We start from the raw sequence: 19028 nt of genomic DNA on the forward strand, positions 1-19028 counted from the left end.
TGCAGATCATTTTCTGCCTCTGCTTCCTTATAACTTCTGGTAGTGAACACTCAACAGTTAGAGTCTATGTGATATGCTCTTGTTTTCTCTTAAGAGAGATCTTCAGTTTTGCAATCATGGAGTAAATGCGGCTATCTGCCATGAGGCAGCCATCTCCAGTTCAATTGTAAGCTCCATAAAGGTGGAAACTGGGAATGTGTTTTCCAATACTTCATACATTTTGTTTGGCACAGTGTTCAGCATACATAGACTTGGGCTGCTGAATAAAAGGAGCTTTTGTGTGAAAGAAAGACATGGCCTGAAACATGAGGTAACGTTTCATTTCCAGGTCTCTGCTCCAAGCTTAGTCACTCTGTGAACAAACGCACTGATGAAGAAGCTGGACTGAATCCTTTCATGCAGCTGTCTTGGTTTGAGTCCTTAAGTCCCAGATTCAGATTCTGAGAAATTTTCAAGGAATAAGCCATCTGCCTGGTGGATTTTAGAGATTATCAAAAACAATTCACCAAAAAGAATTCTTAAGCTGCTCTTTGTATGGTGGACCTGAACGGGCCTTGATTTGTCAATTAATTGTTTTCTAGTGTTCTGCCCCAGTTTCTACATAAGCATTATGTAAAGGAAGCTATTACTACCTGTCTACTTTGTATTACTACCTCTCAACATGCCAGCCACTCAGCACAGCACCTGGCACAGAGAGATAATGATTTAGTCTTACTTTTTTTTTTTTTTTCAAATTCTTCTTCCTTAACTGTTCTACTTGTTTGGTTGTACATTTAATGTGTTACTGTCTTTTTGTTATTCTTTGTGTTGGTATGAAGACTTGATCTCTAGCCACTGTCCTTTAGCTTTATACTCATGGCTCATACTGAGCCACACCTCAACCTTTGAATTTTGGGTGACTAATTGGAGATAAGAGTCCCATGGACTTTCCTGCTTGGGATAGCTTTGAGCCATAATCCTCAGACCTCATCTTCCTGTGTAGCTACGATTATAGCTATGAGTCATCAGTGTCTAATTCTTACTGCTCTGTGTGGGTGGAAATAATTATGTTACCCAACTAGTCGAAAATTTGTCAGAAGGGGAGGATTAGCAGCACTTACAGAACACACTTCCTTTTGGATTAGAAACCAACTTCACAGCTTACCTGCCTAGCTTTTTCAGTATACTTATGGTCCACTGCTGGGTAATAAGTTCATTTTATGATAACATGCTGGGAAGGAGAGAAAGAAGACAGGATCAGAAGGGAGAAGATGAAAAAAATAAAAGAAACAACTTAGTAATTGAATTGCTTTGCACTCTTCTTTTGTTATTATGAAAGTAGGTCCTAGAACACAGTTAGTAGTTTGCTTGGTAGCTCATAGAGAATCTTCTCAATGAGATATGGATGAAAATGCAGAGAGAGACATAAAGAGGTTCATGGGGTAGGTTTCAGGAGAGCCAGACAAAGCTGCCTTCCAACTCACCTGTAGCATTTATATTTTAAATATTTCTGGCATCTATTGTTGCTGCTCGCAAGTCCTGGATTAGCATCAGCTAACTTAAGAGTACACAAAATTTTACTTTTTCTTTGGACTCATGATGCATACACATCTGGGGGCAGAATAATACAAACAACTCCTGTACTCTCTCAAATCCTAGTCACATAAAGAAAGAAAATGGGCTGGGTGTGGTGGCTCACACTTGTAATCCTAGGTGCTCAGGAGGCTGGGATCTGAGGATCTCTTTTCAAAGCCAGCCCCAACACTAAAGACTGTAAGACTCTTATCTCCTGTTAACCACTAGAAAATCAGAAGTGACACTGTGGCTCAATGGGTAGGGTAGTGGCCTTGAACTGAAGAACTCAGGGACAACTCCCAGGCCCAGGGTTCAAACCCCACCATGGACAAAACAGGAAAAGAAATAAAATGGGGTTTTGTCTCTTATTTTTATTAGTTTTAGTATTTATCCATTTGCTCACTCTTACTCATAGCTCATTAAAGACTACAAATAGTTTGTGATGTCCTCTTCAGGAGAAACAAGCCTAGAACAAAGTAGAATGGGCTGCTGTTCATTTGTGTGGTCAACTTGTATTAATTGATAGGCACCACTAGAGTTAATGATGATTTTATTTATTTTTTTTAATGATGATGATTTTAATGCAAGATAGTCTCATGCTTTAATTTGTATCGACTTTTAGAAATTTTAAAATTCAAAATATAAATGTAAAAATTTTTTTCTAGCGATTTTTTCCTTCAGGCAGGACAAGAATAGTGGATTTAAACCATGTATTACCTTTCTCATTAAAATAGTCTAAAGCAGGTAACTCTTTTGTATGTACAGTCACCAAAGTACTCTTCAGGAAAAAAAAAGTTACTGCTTTCCTGCTTAGATATACTGGCCTGTCTTCCAAAGCACTGAGAAACAACTGATTTCAAAGCCTTGTGTTCAACTGGGTTCTATTCAGAAGAAATGAATGCAATCTGAACATAAATGTGCCTTCATCAACATGATAGAGAGGCATAGCCTGCGAGTACTAATTCAGTGCTTTGTGTCTTTGCAGGTTATGGATTTGTAGATTTTGACAGTCCCGCAGCTGCCCAGAAAGCTGTAGCCTCCCTCAAGGCAAATGGTGTGCAGGCTCAAATGGCCAAGGTAAGACTGTGCAGATGTGGGAAGTGTGTGTGTGTGTGTGTGTGTGTGTGTGTGTATGTGTGTGTTGTGTTATTAAAAGTTTGTCCTTTGCTATTGGTTGATTCAAATACTGGAATTTGCCACAACTTGGTTTATATAAACTTGTTTGGGTCTAAATGCCAATAGACCTGGCTTGGAATAATTTGGAATAATTTGGCTGATTTATATTATTGTTTTATGGTATGTGCTTATTAAGGTAATGTTCTGTTTTGCCCGAAAAAGGAGATATGCGTGTGTATATCAGTTAAGGACTTTCACTAGGAAACAGTTTTAGAATATTACAATTACCAGCAATTTGTCCTTGATTATCATGTGTCCTATAAATGTGCTCATTCTCATTCTCTTCTTTGGGTGAGCTGATTGATAGATGATGGAGATGTCTCATCTGAACAAAGAAATGAATTTCCTGACAGGTATCTTTCCTGGATCACTCGAATTGCACACAGCCTGTGTGCCTGAAATTTTTTCATGACAGGAATAATTTCCAGTGCTCATGTATTGCTGATGTAGAATAAGTTGTCTGGAACCTTCTGAAATTATAACGAAACTTTCTACCAGAGACAACAAATTTTAAAAAATTATAATATATTTTTTCTTCATTGTGGCAGAGTGCCAAAGAATCTACATAGGTGATAAAATTACATAGTATATGCCAACACAGTGCTCCAGTGTCAACTTCCTGGCTTTGTTGTCCTACTAGTACTACATTTGTCATGCTGTAATCTTTGGGAAAACTGAGTAAAGTATAAATGGGACATCTCTCTATTGTCTTTCAACTTCTTGTGGGTGTGTATCCATTTTGTCTGCTCTCTAGACATTTATATTATAGTCATAGTCATTTGGGATTTAGTCACATGCAACCTAATATTTAAAGAGTTATATCTAATTGAAAGTACCAAATGTATTTAATGTCAGGTCCTCCAAAGTTGAGGTACAATAGATGACAGATTTGAAATCTTTGAGTAATGCATTCTATTTGAGTCAAATTCCTAGGTACAATGTCTGGGAATTCCTCTGGTAGAGCTGATGAGATTATGGAGAAGTAATGGAATTTTCACTTTGATTGGTAATATTGTCTGATAACATTTTCCAATTTTCAATCTCAGACTTCTAGAGGTGGGATATTTGGTTCCTAGTGATTATAGCTGTTTTCTGGTAATTGGGTGCAGCCTTTTGAATCACCTCCTTTTTTGGACTCATTGTCCTTCGTGACATGTTAATCATTATTCAAGGTGATAGCAATTAGAATTTGAATTCTTTCAGCTATGTAATGATATTCTTCATCAGGCTTACGCCTGGAAGCTTTGAATGTGGTCATGAGCAAAGATTGATAAAGTTAATATTTTTAATTAATTAAGAAATTATATACATGTCTAGGTTTAAAGGTTACTTGGCAAAGAATCAATGCAGCAATTTTCTTTACCCAGAAAACAAACGATATGGTAGACTTCTTAATTGTAAGCTAAGTGTACTTGTATTTGAAAAGAAGAAAATAATTACACAAATGATTCAGAAGTTGTTATTAGAAGATCTTTGATCCAATGTATTGGTAAAAATTGAATTTTCAAAGTTTCTACATTGTGTAGTTTTCAAAGAATATAGTTTTTGTGAATTCTCTTGTTGAAATATCTATAATATATACATATATAGTAAATTAAGGTAATAGAAACACGAAAAGAAAGTTGAATTTGTAACTACTGAGGACCATTGTGAATATTTTCCTTTTTTTTCCTAACATTCCAGTACACATGCATCTCTCTTTTCTTTCTTTCTTTCTTTCTTTCTTTCTTTCTTTCTTTCTTTCTTTCTTTTTCTTTCTTCTTTCTTCCTTATTCACTGGGCCTTAAACTCAGGGTCTGTGTGCTGTCCCTTAGTTTTTTATGGCCGAACTCTACCAGGGGAACCATAATTCCACTTCTACCTTTTCACTGATCAGTTGGAGATAAGTCTCTGAGATATTTCTCCCTGGGTTAGCTTCAAACTAGGATATTCTTATTTCAGTCTCCTGAGTGGCTAGGATCACAGGCATGAGCCCCCAGCCCAAAGGGGAGTATTTTAAATAGCTTCTGAAATGATTATTTATCCTGGCCAGCATTCTGGTCCTTATCCAAATTTAAGTAAATTGTAAGATGATTCTATCTTTTATACTGAAGGTCATACATTGCCAAAGTTGTTCCAAGATGTTTTATATTATTAGTTGTATGATCTGGGAAGTAAAATCTTAGCTCTTTTTTAAGCTAAAATCTGCCTACCAGAAAACTTTCAGTAACGAATTACGTGGTATTTAATAACACTGAAGAAAATAATTAGCCTTCCTTTGACATGGCAATGGAACAAACTTGGCCACCTGCATTAGCTGGGTTTCTCACTGAGCTATTAGATTTCACAGCATTTTTTCCTTTGTTTGGTGATAGCTGTTATTTATTGTCATATAAACCTAAAACCTGTAGGATGTGTAAAACTTGCACTATATATTTTCCCATTTAAGTATCTATTGAATCATCTCTTGAATCATCATTCTTATCAGTATTCCACTATGCAGGCTATGGTATCCAATTTTCAAAACTCTAGCTTTTTTTAAAAATACCACAAATAGGGGCCAGGAGTTTGGCCTACTGGTTAAAGTGCTTGCCTAGCATGCATGAAGACCCGGGTTCGATTCCTCGGTACCACATACATAGAAAAAAGCCGGAAGTGGTGCTGAGGCTCAAGTGGTAGAGCTCTAGCCTTGAGAAAATCCAAGGACAGTGCTCAGGCCCTGAGCTCAAGCCCAGGACTGGCAAAAAAAACCAATACCACAAATAATCAACATTCCTGATACCAAGCTGTAAGTAACCTGAAACTCCATATGAATTACATATTGAACTAATCTTTTCCAGTGTTTGCATGTGAAAACTAACTGATGTGACAATTGAAAGGCATTTCATTACAAATTATCCAGGAAGTGACCATCGACAATATCCAGGCTCAGGTGGCTCATACCTAAAATTCTAGTTATGGAGGGAGCTGAGATCTGAAGATCACAGTTTGAAACCATCCTGGACAGGAAAGCCCATGAAACACTTCCAGTTCACCAGCAAAAATCCAGAAAAGGATCTCTGGCTCATATGGTAGACTTCTATCCTTGAACAAAAAGCCAGGTGGCAATGAGAGTCCCAGAGTTCAAGCTCAGTCCACACACACACACACACACACACACACACAAGCCATAAATGCATGGTCCTATTTTCAGTTTTTATGTAGTTGCTCAGAAAGAATCTTCCAGGAAGAAAAGATAGTGCTTCTTTGGAAAATGCAGATTTAGGATATTTTCCTAATGCATACTGAGAAAGAACATTACTTTGGAAAAAGTAATCTTAGTTTTGAATCCTCATTCTAGTAACAACTGGCTGTATGTTTTTGGCTATGTTATTTAAGTAACTCTAAAATTCTAAAATAACAAGGCAGTACTTAGGATATAGGTTTATTGGAGGAAGTTTTCAAAATGCTAAAAAAGATTTGGCATAGTGCCTAGGTTATAGTAAGATTTCAGTAAATGTTTATAATAACAAATGCTATGCATTAAATATGAATTTGCTTCTAGACCTCTCATAAATCCACATATATTTTAAAGTATTGTGTTATTACAAGCTGGTCCAAGAATTTTTTAACTGTTTATCTATTTGCCAAACACCTTATTGTGAGCTGAAGACATAAAACTGAACCAAATTTTCGGAAAGATTGTATACTACTATAGAAACAAACATGAAGCCAGGGATAAGAATGGAACTGAAGACAGTTAAAACTAGTGGAATATGGATGGATTTTCAGCAAAGTAGTCTAGAAAGCCTATGTGATAATGTGACATTTTAACCAGTATTTAAGTTTAATAGGAGCAAACTTCTTTGTAACTTTAAGAAATAGTTATAGAGAATTCTGTTTGCCACCCATATACATTGGAATTGGGATTATTGTTTGTTTCAGTGAGCTAACCTGTTGGTGTTTTATCACCTTCATACATACTATACCTTCATTTGTATGTGCGTGCATGTGTGCATGCGTGTGTGTGTGTGTGTGTGTGTGTGTGTGTGTGTGTGTGTGTGTGTGTATACCAATACTGGTCCTGGCTTGAACTACCATTTAAGCCACAGTTCCATTTCCATCTTTTTCCTGTTTAATTAGAAATAAATGAAGTCCCATGGAATTTCAGTTGGACTGACTTTGAACTTCCATCCTCTTGAATAGCTAGAATTGCAAGTGTTAGCCAGCCACTGTGCTTTTGACCTATACTTGTTCATTTATTTATTTTTCAGTGGGATTATTATGGTTTCAATTCCTCCTGACAGTTCATTTTGGGGAAGATTCTCATACAAACCAAACTGTAATGGAGTTAGCAAACACTTTCTTTTAGTATTTCTTAAACTCACATTGTTCTACTTTGACAAACTGTATATATACTAAAGGCACACTATTATAGTGGAATGCACTTTAAATAAATGTGATTTCAGAGAACAGCAAGATACCATTGCTTTTGGCAGCTCCTTACTCTGGGATGGCTGATGAAATATATTTACCATTGCTCAATACCACTTTCTGAGCTATGGATTAAAAGTGAATGGCATAAACTCATTTGACAGTCATTGTCAATAGAAAACCATTTCTAACTAGCAAGAACTAAGTACCATTTTCCTCACCATTAATTTTTTAAGTTTCTAATAAAAGAAATGCTTGGCAATTCATGATTTACATATACCTAAAAATTTGTAAATGTCTTGCTTTCTTAGCTGTGTCAACTTGGCTAGGTTATTATTTTTTTTCTTGATCCTAATGAGGAATGCAAAGAACCAAAATTCAATATTGAACTTGCCAAAGTTGATCTTCATCATGTTCATTAATTATTTCAGATTTTTGAAGCAGAATCCTCTGATGTTAAATATTTGTATTAGCTATTACCAAATGATTTGCATAATCTGCCTGTGGGTGCCACTATAAATACAAGGACTCAAATGAATCCCCCTAAGTAAAATGAGAAATGGTAAGGATATGCAAATACTAGGACAACTTCTTACATTTCTAGCACTGGAAATAAAAGACATGAAAGGAAGAAGAAAATACTACAGAAATGTCCAAGAACTATATCCTCAGGCCTTCACATTTCAGTTGGGTACTTTCATACTACAGGATATGTGTGGAATATAATTTCTTTGAAACTTGGAAAGAAATGTCAACACTTTCATTCTGCCTTTTCGGAGGAATGTGTCCACAGGCTTATCTCAGTCAATAACTCATTTCTTGATGTTCTATGGAGAGGCCTAATAATGAACAGTGCTCATTCATGGCTTTAGTAATTTGTTCTTTAATTGAAAAGAATAGAACCTTTCTCTGGTTGCAGACTGAGGGATCCTGATCAGAAGCACTGCTTTGTGTACATTTGGATCCCATTGAAATAGGCAAAAAATGTACTTCAAAATAAAATTACCACTTGAATTGATGAATTACTGGTGCATTGTGTTAGAAAAAATGGGGTTTAGTTAGAAGTGAAATGAGTCTAAACACTGAATTCCAAATTTGGTGTATCCATTCCAGCATTGGAAGTGTTGGGGAACCATAGGTCTCTGTAAAAAAGCATAATGTCTGTCTTCTCAGAGATATAAAAAGGTATTATCTGATGGAAGATAGACTTCAAAGACAGGTGAGGGAACAATGGCTGCCTCAGAAGAATTTTTGCTTTGAAAATCATGACCTGCTACCTCAGCTTCTTTGGAGGCAGAAGTAGAGAATCATGGTCTGGGGTAGTAACTATAAACATAGGATCTAGGAATGCTTTAAAAAATGTTTCTCTAGAGTACTCTTTCTTATGTGTGTTTATAATCAATCAAAATGTGTCATAAAAAGAAACTGCCTACATGGAGATAACAAGATTGAGTACAAATTCAATAAGACAAAATTTGGAAAAGTACCATGGAGAAAATGATAAAATATACCAACAGGACTAAATTCCATATTGATGTTATCTGAGGCAGAATGGACAGAACAAAGATCAATTCTGTCTCTCTTTCTCTCTCTCTTTCTCATTCAAAACTAGCCTTATTACTAATGAACTAAACTATGAAAGGTAAAATATTTTACATATCCATCTTTGGCATTATAAAGTTGGGAGATGCTCCTATTGTACTTTATTCAGCAGTAAATTAATAATAATTCAGATTTAAAGGGATGTGTAAGGAATGAGTAGTATTATTCATACAGTTTCAAACTTACCCAGCACTCTGTATAAACAAACAGATGACCTGGAACAAAATATATCAGAAATATTTCTGGGAATATTCCAGAAATCAATAGTGATTAAATGGCAGGCAGTGTTTAATGATAAACTCTTTATGCTAGAGATGAAAGGACATGTGTTTACTTTAATAAAATAGTTCCCTAATCCTTAGCGTATTAAGAAAACAAATTAGCCTTCTATTATCGTAGTTTACCATACTGCACTGTGTAAATAATTTCTAATTGTAACAAGAGCTCAGTACTGTCAATCATAATATCTAAACCAGCAAATAGAAAACCAGGAATGAGTTATAACTATGTACTACTCACCCAATTATTTGATTTCAGTCTCTCAATCTTATTTTTTGATGATGTCCTCAGATGAACAAAGCAGAGGAAATTAGCATTACACTCTCTATGGTTGAATAGAATCACTACAGTCATGACTGTTAGGAGGGCCACATGTGTCTGTCCCTTTTGATCTTGTAAACCCCAGCTAGCCAAATTCGAGGTCTCAACTATGATGGAGACTGATAATAAATGCCATTAATTGAGACCCATGAACCCTTGGAGTAAATCTCTAAATGTGTTGTTTGGTTCCTTTGTAATTCATTCTGCTACATACTTCTCTTGGTGAGGCAAGTTAATTCCCAAAATATTACTACAGACTCTTTCAAACATAACTACATCATATACTAGCAGTTTGTTACTTTCCCACACATTTCTTTCCATATGAACATTTTGGCCCTTTACCATTTGTATTTGACAAAAAAAGTTATAGATAATAACTGCTATTATGTCTTAACTGGAGGAGATGGTCGTTGGACAAATGTTTAAGTTTTTCCAGTCCTGGGCCTTGAACTTAGGGCCTGAGCATTGTCCTTGAGCTTTCTCAAGGCTAGAGTTCTACCACTTGAGCCACAGCACCACTTTCAGCTTTTTCTATGTATGTGGTAGGGAGGACTCGATTCCAGGCCTTTCTGCATGCTAGGCAAGCACTCTATCACTAGGCCAAACTCCTGGCCCGAGCTTAGTAATCAAAGCTCTCATCTTAGCACTTTTTAGGACACAGTAAGCAATTAATAGCTGATAAGACCCAGGAAAATTCATAGCTTTAAACAAATGGTAGGTACTCTAATTACAGCCAGATCATTTGTTTAACTGATGGGTTAGCATAGTGGTATGTTTGATTTTCTTGAAGAAGGGTTCTCAGTTTTGTAGTTATACAAGAGAGTAATTGCAGGACACATTACAATTGTATGCCCAAAATATAAGAGGTTAAGGACCAACCATTTATAACTTTAGAAGATATAATTATTGTTTTTATAGTTTTCTTACAGATTTATCTTAATGAATTTATACTTCTTAAAAGAAATTTATGAATAACTTTTTGTATGTGCCAATAACTTTTGTGTGAGACTTGAACTCAGAGTCTTGTCCTTTTGTTTGGCTTTTTTCATTCAAAGTTGTTGCTCTATCACTCATGCCAAAACTCTACTTCTTGCCTTTTGCCGATTAAATGGAATTATATGCCCAGACTGCTTTTGAACTGTTATCATCAGATCTTAGCCTTCTCTAATTAAAATTACAACCACCAGCATCCCACAATGAATACATACTTTAAAGATCTTAAGTACAATGTTACTCTTGCAATTGGTGGGCTTCTATATGTAAATGTCTGTGATCCCATTGATGCTTTATTAGCCATTGACATTTGCAGGAATTTCTTGCAGAATATCAAGACCAGATTCTCAGACACCCTCCGCCTTCTTGGTAATCACTGTAACTCCAAGACTCTTGTTCCTGTGCCAGTTCCTGGGAAAATCTCACTAATAACATTGTCAAGGTCTTGCTCTCCTGAACTATATTCACCTTCATAGTCTGTGTTTACTATTTATAATTTAGGCTTTATATGATCACGTTTGCCTTTTAGGTTTGATTTGTTAGCTTTCTCACTTTTGATCACTTTTTCTCTCTATCCCTAGAGTATAAAATATAGATCAAACTGTTCTTATATTGTTGAATAGCTTTTATAAAATACTTTTTGCTAAGCACTGGCTCCTCTTACCTAATCCTAGTTACTCAGAAGGCTGAGATATGTGAATTGTGGGATGAACCAACCCTGCAAGAAAGTCTGTGAGACTCTTATCTCCACTAAACTGCCTCAAAATTTAAAAAAATCTCAGGGTTGTAGCTCGAGCTGGCATTGAGCAAAAGCAACTCAGGGACAGCATTCAGTTCCTGAGTTAAAGTTCCAGTTCAAGCACAAAAATTAAAAAAAATACTTTTCACAAATAATTATTTTTTTTGCTCTGACAAAATGATGTTTTGACAAATATTTATAGGATTTACTACTAATAAAAAACAAAAATTTTATTATAATTGGAAGAAATTTTTAGATAGAAGGGATATTGGTACAAATTTCTTCTTTAATATGTTTGCGAGAGTTAGTAACAATCTAGAACTGGCAGGCAACTGTTTTCTGTGAAATGTTGGATAGTAGGAAATAGATTAGGTTTGGTGAGCTACAGTCTAAAACTATGTGTTCATCAATACATAAAGTTTCTATCTAGCAGGTAGCAAAAAATAAAATTTAATGAATAAAAAAACCAACATGAAGTACTACTTACAAATATTTTAGTTTTACAAATAAAGAATTTAACCCTCAGAGTTGGTTCCAACTAAATGTCGGTATCATATCTCATGCATAAATTATTTTAATTGATTGAGACAATAAGATAATACTGAGATATTTACCTCCCTTTTTATACCATCACTAAGCCTTCCTTAACATTCAACATTTCTCTTACAAACTTTTAAAGTGCTGGTTCTCTAGGAGATTAATTCCTCCCATGCCCAGAGCTCTTGGCACTGTCTGATGACTGTTTTGGTTTTCTCAACTGGAGATGTTTGGAGCTATAGAAGAGTTATAGAATTTCAACTGTTACCTATGAGGCCTCTCTCTCGTTGGTGACTAACTTTGTGTCTTTTCTGCATTTCCTTCCTTCCTTTATTTATTCAATATATGTGCACATATGATTATTATGAAAAGAACAGGTAGGATACAAGACAATTCCACACCAAAATAAACTTCCAGGTGCTGAAAAATAATATTATCTGCATAGATTATTCAAAGAAGTTTCATTTCCATCCAAGTGTGCTCTTTGATGAGATTTACTCCTTTTATTGTTCTTTTATACCCTTACCTCAGTTATTTTTAGTTGACTTCATTATACTACTTTCAAACACAATGGATAATTTATATATGGTACATAGTTTCTAAGAAGCACAAACAGTCCAGGCATTGGACACTCTCACCTATAATCCTAGTTATTCAACAGGCTCAGATCTGAGGATCTCTGTTCAAAAGTCAGACCAAGTGAAAAGTCCATGAGCCTCTTCAATTCATCACTAAAAAACTAGAAGTGAAGCTATGGCTTGAGTGGTAGAGCACTAATTTTAATCTAAAAAGCTTAGAGACAGCAACCAGAACCTGAGTTCAAGTTCCAGGACCCACCCCCCCCCCCCTCTCTCTCTCTCTCTCTCTCTCTCTCTCTCTCTCTCTCTCTCTCTCTCTCTCTCTCTCTCTCTCTCTCTCTCTCTCTCTCTCCTCTCTCTCTCTCTCTCTCTCTCTGTCTCTCTGTCTCTCTCTCTCTCACACACACACACACACACACACGTACACACCAGACAGATGCAGACAGATGTGTAGTGAAAGTGATATACTTCATATAAGATGCTCAAAAATTCCTTATTTGATCCAAAATACTAGTAATGTTGAGGTTGATAGACCATATTTTAGAATGAGAATGTTAGTTGTGATGTTGTCACAGCATTTAAAAAATCTAACTTTATTTCACTGTCCTTGATTACGTAATATATTTACATATAACAGTTGATAAGACTGTGTATGTATGTGTGGTTTTTGTCTTGTAACTGACAAAAAACTGTCAGTTATTGGAAAAAATGTATATTTTATTATTTTAGCTACACAGTATACATAAGCATTCATTGAACTTCTCTCCTTTCGAATTTTCATTGTGTTTCAGTCTTACATCTCCACAACATGGTCATGTTTAGATCTTAGAACTATTCTCCTCTTGTTGCAGAGTTCAAACTTTGCTTTTCTGCTTCCTGTGGTTGCCTTTATATGAGGGGCTCACATTTGACTGGAATACTGGAAGCAACCCACTTCTTTCAGATATGGGCCATTCAATGTCTTCCCCAAACCAGAATTCAATTGATCCAAATATTTTCCAAACTTCAGTGTCGGCAATGAAGCCTACTGCTAAATCTTTTCACTGAAAAATCTTTCAGCTAGAGTTCTGAAGTCATATGTGATTGAGCCTCTGGATAATTTACTGGAGAGTTTAGAATGTTTTCAAGAAACAGTAGTTCCTTAACTTTTAACTGTCAGCTGCTCTGTGAATCTTAGCAGTTAGTGAGCATTAATTTTCCTTCAGGCATAGACCATTAGAGGAGAAGAAATTTGACTGGCATTTATCTATCCTTGTAAAGGGACATAAAATGATAAGTTAAACTTCAAGTACTTTAAGATATCTTTTGGGATATTGATGATATTGACATGCTTCTCCAAAACCAAGTAGAAATAAACCTTATTATGAGTTTCTTCCTGTTACGTGAATGCTACATCTTTCCCAAATTAGTTTTGTAAATTACATTACAGATTATGGCTCTATTTCTTCTCTGAGTATTTAAGTGTAATGTTTATATTCTGCTTATGTTTTCATGAATTGTTTATCTTTATGTAATGTTCCTTTAATCTGAAAAAATGCGGTGGATGAGATGGTGCACATTTTATGAAACATAAAATTTTTAAGTTCAAGAATTAACTGTAAAGTATTACATGTCTTTTGTGATTGTTGACATTGATCTGCAGGACAAAAGGTCAGTGCACAGAGAATAGGGTGCTCAGTTTTAACCAAAGCAACTTCTCATCTCGAGGCTGCCTCATGTTTCAGTCTGCTGGACTGGACTGTAATCCTATGGGCAATTCTAAATGAAAGGATTTCACAAGCTATTTGTTATGTTGACACAGACCATCCCCATTACAGTGTGAATTACATTACCTGTAGGCTTAATACAGAACCTGGTTGAAAATAAAGCAAAACAACAGATTTTGAGAGTGGATATGATCAGATAATGTGTTATCCAAAAACATTACAGAGAAAGTAGAAATGGGAGATGATATATGATTGTTTATGACTTGATGAACTAAGGGGAATAAAATATGGCTAATTCCTTTGCTCTCAGTAATTCAGATTCTTTGAGAGGGAAAAAAAATCCATGCATCTTTCTCAGTGTCCCTAATTCAACTGTAGTGAGCAGATGTATTCTACTGAGTTGAACGTGCCAGTTATGATTACTTTTGTGCTTCCATACTATTGGTGCAAACATACTTCTTTCTCTTCCATAGTTGTTATGAATAATAACCAATTAGGAGAAAATGAATGTAGCAATTAGGTCTCTTTGCATTTTCTCATTTCCAACTTTGGTGAAATATGAAATATGATCTTGTTCTTGCCAAAATATGGTAAATTTATTTTCTCTTTTTTTGCATTTCTGGTATATTCAAATTTCATCCTAGCTTTAGAGGAACACCCAGTCTATGCTGTTTTGTCTTAATGATAAAATAGATCAAAGATGGCTGCCTTTTCTTATGACTTTTGTTCAAGGAACACTCAATTTTTTGTGAACCTTTTGAGAGTTCTTTGAAACTAGACTCCTATCAAAGTTTATGTAATTGTATGAGTCATGAGTTGTTTTCATATTCTGGAATACATTTTAATACAGGTCACTTGTGTACCAACACCATTTGACTTCTTTTGGATATACTTTTGTATGTGATATAAAGTCACAATCACACTTAGCTGGACACTGGTGGATCAAGCCTTTAAATCTCGCTACCGAGGAGACTATGATCTGAGTTCGAAGACAGCCTGGACAGAAGTCTGTGAGACTCTTAACTCCAATAAATGACTTAGAAAAGGCCAAAAGTGCCTCTTTGGCTCAAGTAGTAGAATGCTAGAATTGAGCACAAAGTGGCTTAGGAACGATGCCCAGATCCTCAAGACTGGCAAAAAAAAAAAAATCACAATCATCCATAAGTGGACATGAGAAAACATAGTTGCTAAATTAGGCTTTCTATTCAGTTCCTGAGATTTTCTTCTCTGTTGTTATTTTACTGTGTGGCCATTCAATTTTCCATATTCTTGAATTTACTCACAGAAGTATATTGGTGATATCAATGTTTATACAAAATGCATGAGAGAAAACAGAAACAATTTCAACCATCGCTTTTTAAGTTGGATAAACAGTTACTGTATTCACTTAAGAAGTAAGTTTTCTCACATGAAGCAACTCCTTCATAGTATCCAATCTTAAAAATAGGCAAAAAAAATCAAACAAATTAATAAATAATCTAACAAAGGGAAAACAATGCTATTTGCGCCAGAGCTTGACTCCACATGAATATTCTACTCAAGGCAATGTGCTGAAACATATTGGGAAATGACAAGCATTCTGTTTGGAATTCCAGTGTTGCTGTGTTGGGTATGTTTTCATATTTTTAATTTGTCTCATCCATTTATTACAGTGGATATTTACAAGTACAAGATATAAATAATAAGCCATTTAAAATTTTATATAATTGAAATTTGATTCTTAAGGTTTCCTTCCATTTGCTCTTGTTTTAGTTTGTATGGGCTGCTGTAGCAAAAATAGCATCAATTAGAGGGTAGATGAGCCATACGGTGTTTATTTATTTCAATCCCAGAGGCTGGGAAGTCTAAGATCAAGACTTGGGTAGATCTAACGTGTGACTGTAGTCTATTTTCCTGAGTCTTCTTCCTCTATTCTCATGCAGCAGAATGAACTAAGGTTCTCCTTTGAGCCAATGGGCAGGAATGGCATTCCTCAGGCTCTTTGCCCAAACCCAGTTCCCTTCCAAGAAATGCCATCTTATCCTAGTTATGCAGGAAATTAAGATCTGAGGATGGCATTTGAAATCAGTCTTTCAGGAAAGGCCATGAAATTCTTAACACCAACTAACCACATAGAGAGTGGGGAAAAAGCCAGGTGCAGTGGTTCATGCCTGTAATTCTAGCTATTCAGGAGGCTGAGATCTGAGGATCCAGATTCAAAACCAGCCTGGGCACAAAATGACCTGAGACTCTTATCTCCAATTAACCTCTAGAAAAGGGAAAGTGGGGTTTTGCTCAAGGATAGGGCAGTGGTATTGAGCTGAAGAGCTCAGGGACAGTGTCCAGGCCTAGTTCAAGCCCCAAGACCCACAAAAAAAGAAAAAAAGAAAAGTAAAAAAAAATCCATAAACTAAATAACAAGCAAACATATAAACAACAACAACAAAACTTGAAAAGGAGCTATAGTTCAGGTGGTAGAGAGAGTATCAACCTTGTCCAAACTGGCCTTGAGTTCAAGCTCCAGCACTGGGAGAAAAATACTATTATATGGAGCAACAGGATTTCTAAGTATGACTTTTGGAAGGACACAAACTTTCATTCATGTCATAGCAGTTGCTAGCAAAAATTATTTTTTTTCTTTCTTTTTTGTTTTTTATTGTAATTAGTAAAAGGGTTACATGATATTTGCCAGATAGAAGGTGCATTAATTCACATACATTGATACCCTTTCACATGTCTTGGTACCCATTTCCCTCCCCCCCCTACACCCCCCTCCCGTCTTGGTTTTCCCCCCTTCCCTATCAAATTTCACATATCCAAATACAAATAAATTCAATATATCAGATAACAAAGTGAGATACTATACCAATATGAGATAACCAAGGGAGAGCAAAGGAGATGAGAGACAACATAGTACATTAAGGACAACAATCATTCGTTATATGGCTTTTGTTTCAATATCCTGGAGGTCCTTTCAATTGCTAGCAAAAATTATGGCAGACCAACTTGCAACAAAAAGTACCAAATTTTAGTTTCATGTTTTGTCTTCTAGAGTTTGAATTTTCCCTTACGTATCTTTGCTAGAAAGAACAATTTAAGGGTTTTATATCATAATTTCTTTTTTGGAAAAAGTATTTCCCATAGTTTCAATTTTTCACAACGCTACATGCCTAAGTTTACCAAATTGAAGCAAATTAAAACTGATATTTTTAACAATTATCAATATATTCTGTTTGCGTTGTAGTCATTTATCCATTTACAAACTTAATTTCTCTCTACTGGTTTTATGGAAAACATAAGCTCTGTGGGGAAAAAAGGCCTAAATATTCACATTATGGGGTTTCAACCTTACATATGGGGTTTTTATAACAAACACAAAATCCCTGCTGCAGTGGCCCATGCTTGCAATTTCAGCTACTCAAAAGGATGAAAATTGAGGATCTTCATTCAAAGCCAGTATATAGAACAAAGTTAGTGAGACTTTTATTTTTAATTAGTAGACAAAAAAACTAGAAATTGAGGCATGATTCAAGTGGTAGAGCACCAAACTTAAGCAGAACAATCTCAGAAATATGATTCCTTGAGTTTAAGCATAGATAAACACACACATACACATACACACACACACACACACACACACACACACACACACACACACACTCACTCACGATCAGATTTAAAAGAAACTAAAAGCAGTACACCCCACCTGATGAATATAATTGTAACCCCTCCATACATTACCCTGACAATAAAATACAATTGAAGGAAAAAAAATCCTAAAAAAAATGAATGGTGGGAATTTGAAGGATATGACATGATGTGTGTCTTCTTACATTTTCAGTTTCTTTGCTTCTAAGATATATGCTGTTTAAAGTCAAGATAATACAGTTTTGCCAAAATTTTCTATGCTAATTACTCCTGGGTCAGTTTGGATTGTGACTGGTATGTTTACATGATCAAATCTGCTGGTCTGTACTCTTTTACTTGTAAGCACTTTTTACTTGAGTTTCTCATGTTTTGTTTACATATTATAAAATATATGAAATGACTGAGTGTGGGAGAAGAATATAATTCAGGGTCTCCCAGCTGTTTGCACTCACCAAAACTGTACCTAAACAAAGTTGCAATTCATTTGTACTTTAAAAGAGTGTCTGTAACTCATGAATGCAATTCTAGCTATGCAGGACATTGAGATCTGTATATCATGGTTCCAAGCCAGCCTGAGTAGAAAAGATTGTCAGACTTTTATACCCAATTAACTATCAAAAAGGCTGAAGTAGAGCTAAACTGAAGTTGTTGAGCCCAGGTACAAACATTAAAAAAGAAAGAAACAAAAAAGAATGAGTGAGTACAGAAACATAGCGTGCTGAAACGGCTTCTTCTACTTGAATTTACATCTCTCTTTGGAACTCCTTGTTTGACTTCGTCGGGACAGTTGAGGACAAACAGGTGTCTGCTTTCATAGAAACAGAATGCTTGTTTTGTATTCTCTTTATGCTTCATGTTCTTTGTATGAGCATCACAATAACGTTGGTACTGATGAAGTACTTGTTTCTGTATGCTCTGTGATTGATTGCTTTTATTTCCTATCTGTGTAGATTACAATTTCTTTAAAATATAATAAAAATACAGAGAAATGAAATAACAATGTAAACCAGTACTAAGCACAACAACATCAAAAGGCCTTGAACTCTCACATTTATCTGCTCCAATTGGACTACTGAGTAACTAGGTTATAGACATGTGCCACCAGTGCCCAACTATTAATAGTTTTTAAGGAAACAACAACAAAAAATCTAGTCTATCCAATTGCTTCAAATATTGGTAAATGCTGACTCTTAAGACCTGTTCTCATCTCTTCTCAGACAAATGAGTACTTTGTGATGTGGCTGTGGTCTGCAGACCACACTTGATGTAGCATTGATCTAGACTATGGCCTATAGGTTCAGGAGACAACCACCACTGTAGCCCGATCACAAAATCTAACCATGGGCTGCAGACAGGTCCTAGGTGTTTCCTTGTCTGCAGCGGATTTGAACTAGATTGTCAAATAATCCTGAGTTCCTAGGGAGCAGTCAGGGAAGCCAGGGAGTCTGGAGAAACTTTGAAGAAAGGTTGCATCAGAACCTGTTTTGCAGCCCAGGTACAAGTACTATACTGCAGTATATTACC

The 19028-nt window shown here is 35.7% G+C and overlaps 1 protein-coding gene across 5 annotated transcripts in view; it reads left to right on the forward strand.

Annotated features, from left to right (window-relative positions):
- Positions 1–19028, forward strand: part of Rbms3 (RNA binding motif single stranded interacting protein 3) — a 765138-nt gene that overhangs the window by 327605 nt on the left and 418505 nt on the right. For all 5 annotated transcript variants that reach the window (XM_090351790.1, XM_090351792.1, XM_090351794.1 and 2 more), the window contains exon 4: positions 2540–2631. In XM_090351790.1, coding sequence (XP_090207916.1) covers positions 2540–2631 — 92 coding nt within the window. The remainder of the gene's footprint in view (positions 1–2539; positions 2632–19028) is intronic.

Source organism: Megascapheus bottae, chromosome 18 (genome assembly GCF_031878675.1).
Source record: "Megascapheus bottae isolate mThoBot1 chromosome 18, mThoBot2.hap1, whole genome shotgun sequence".
Classification (NCBI taxonomy): Eukaryota; Metazoa; Chordata; class Mammalia; order Rodentia; family Geomyidae; genus Megascapheus; species Megascapheus bottae.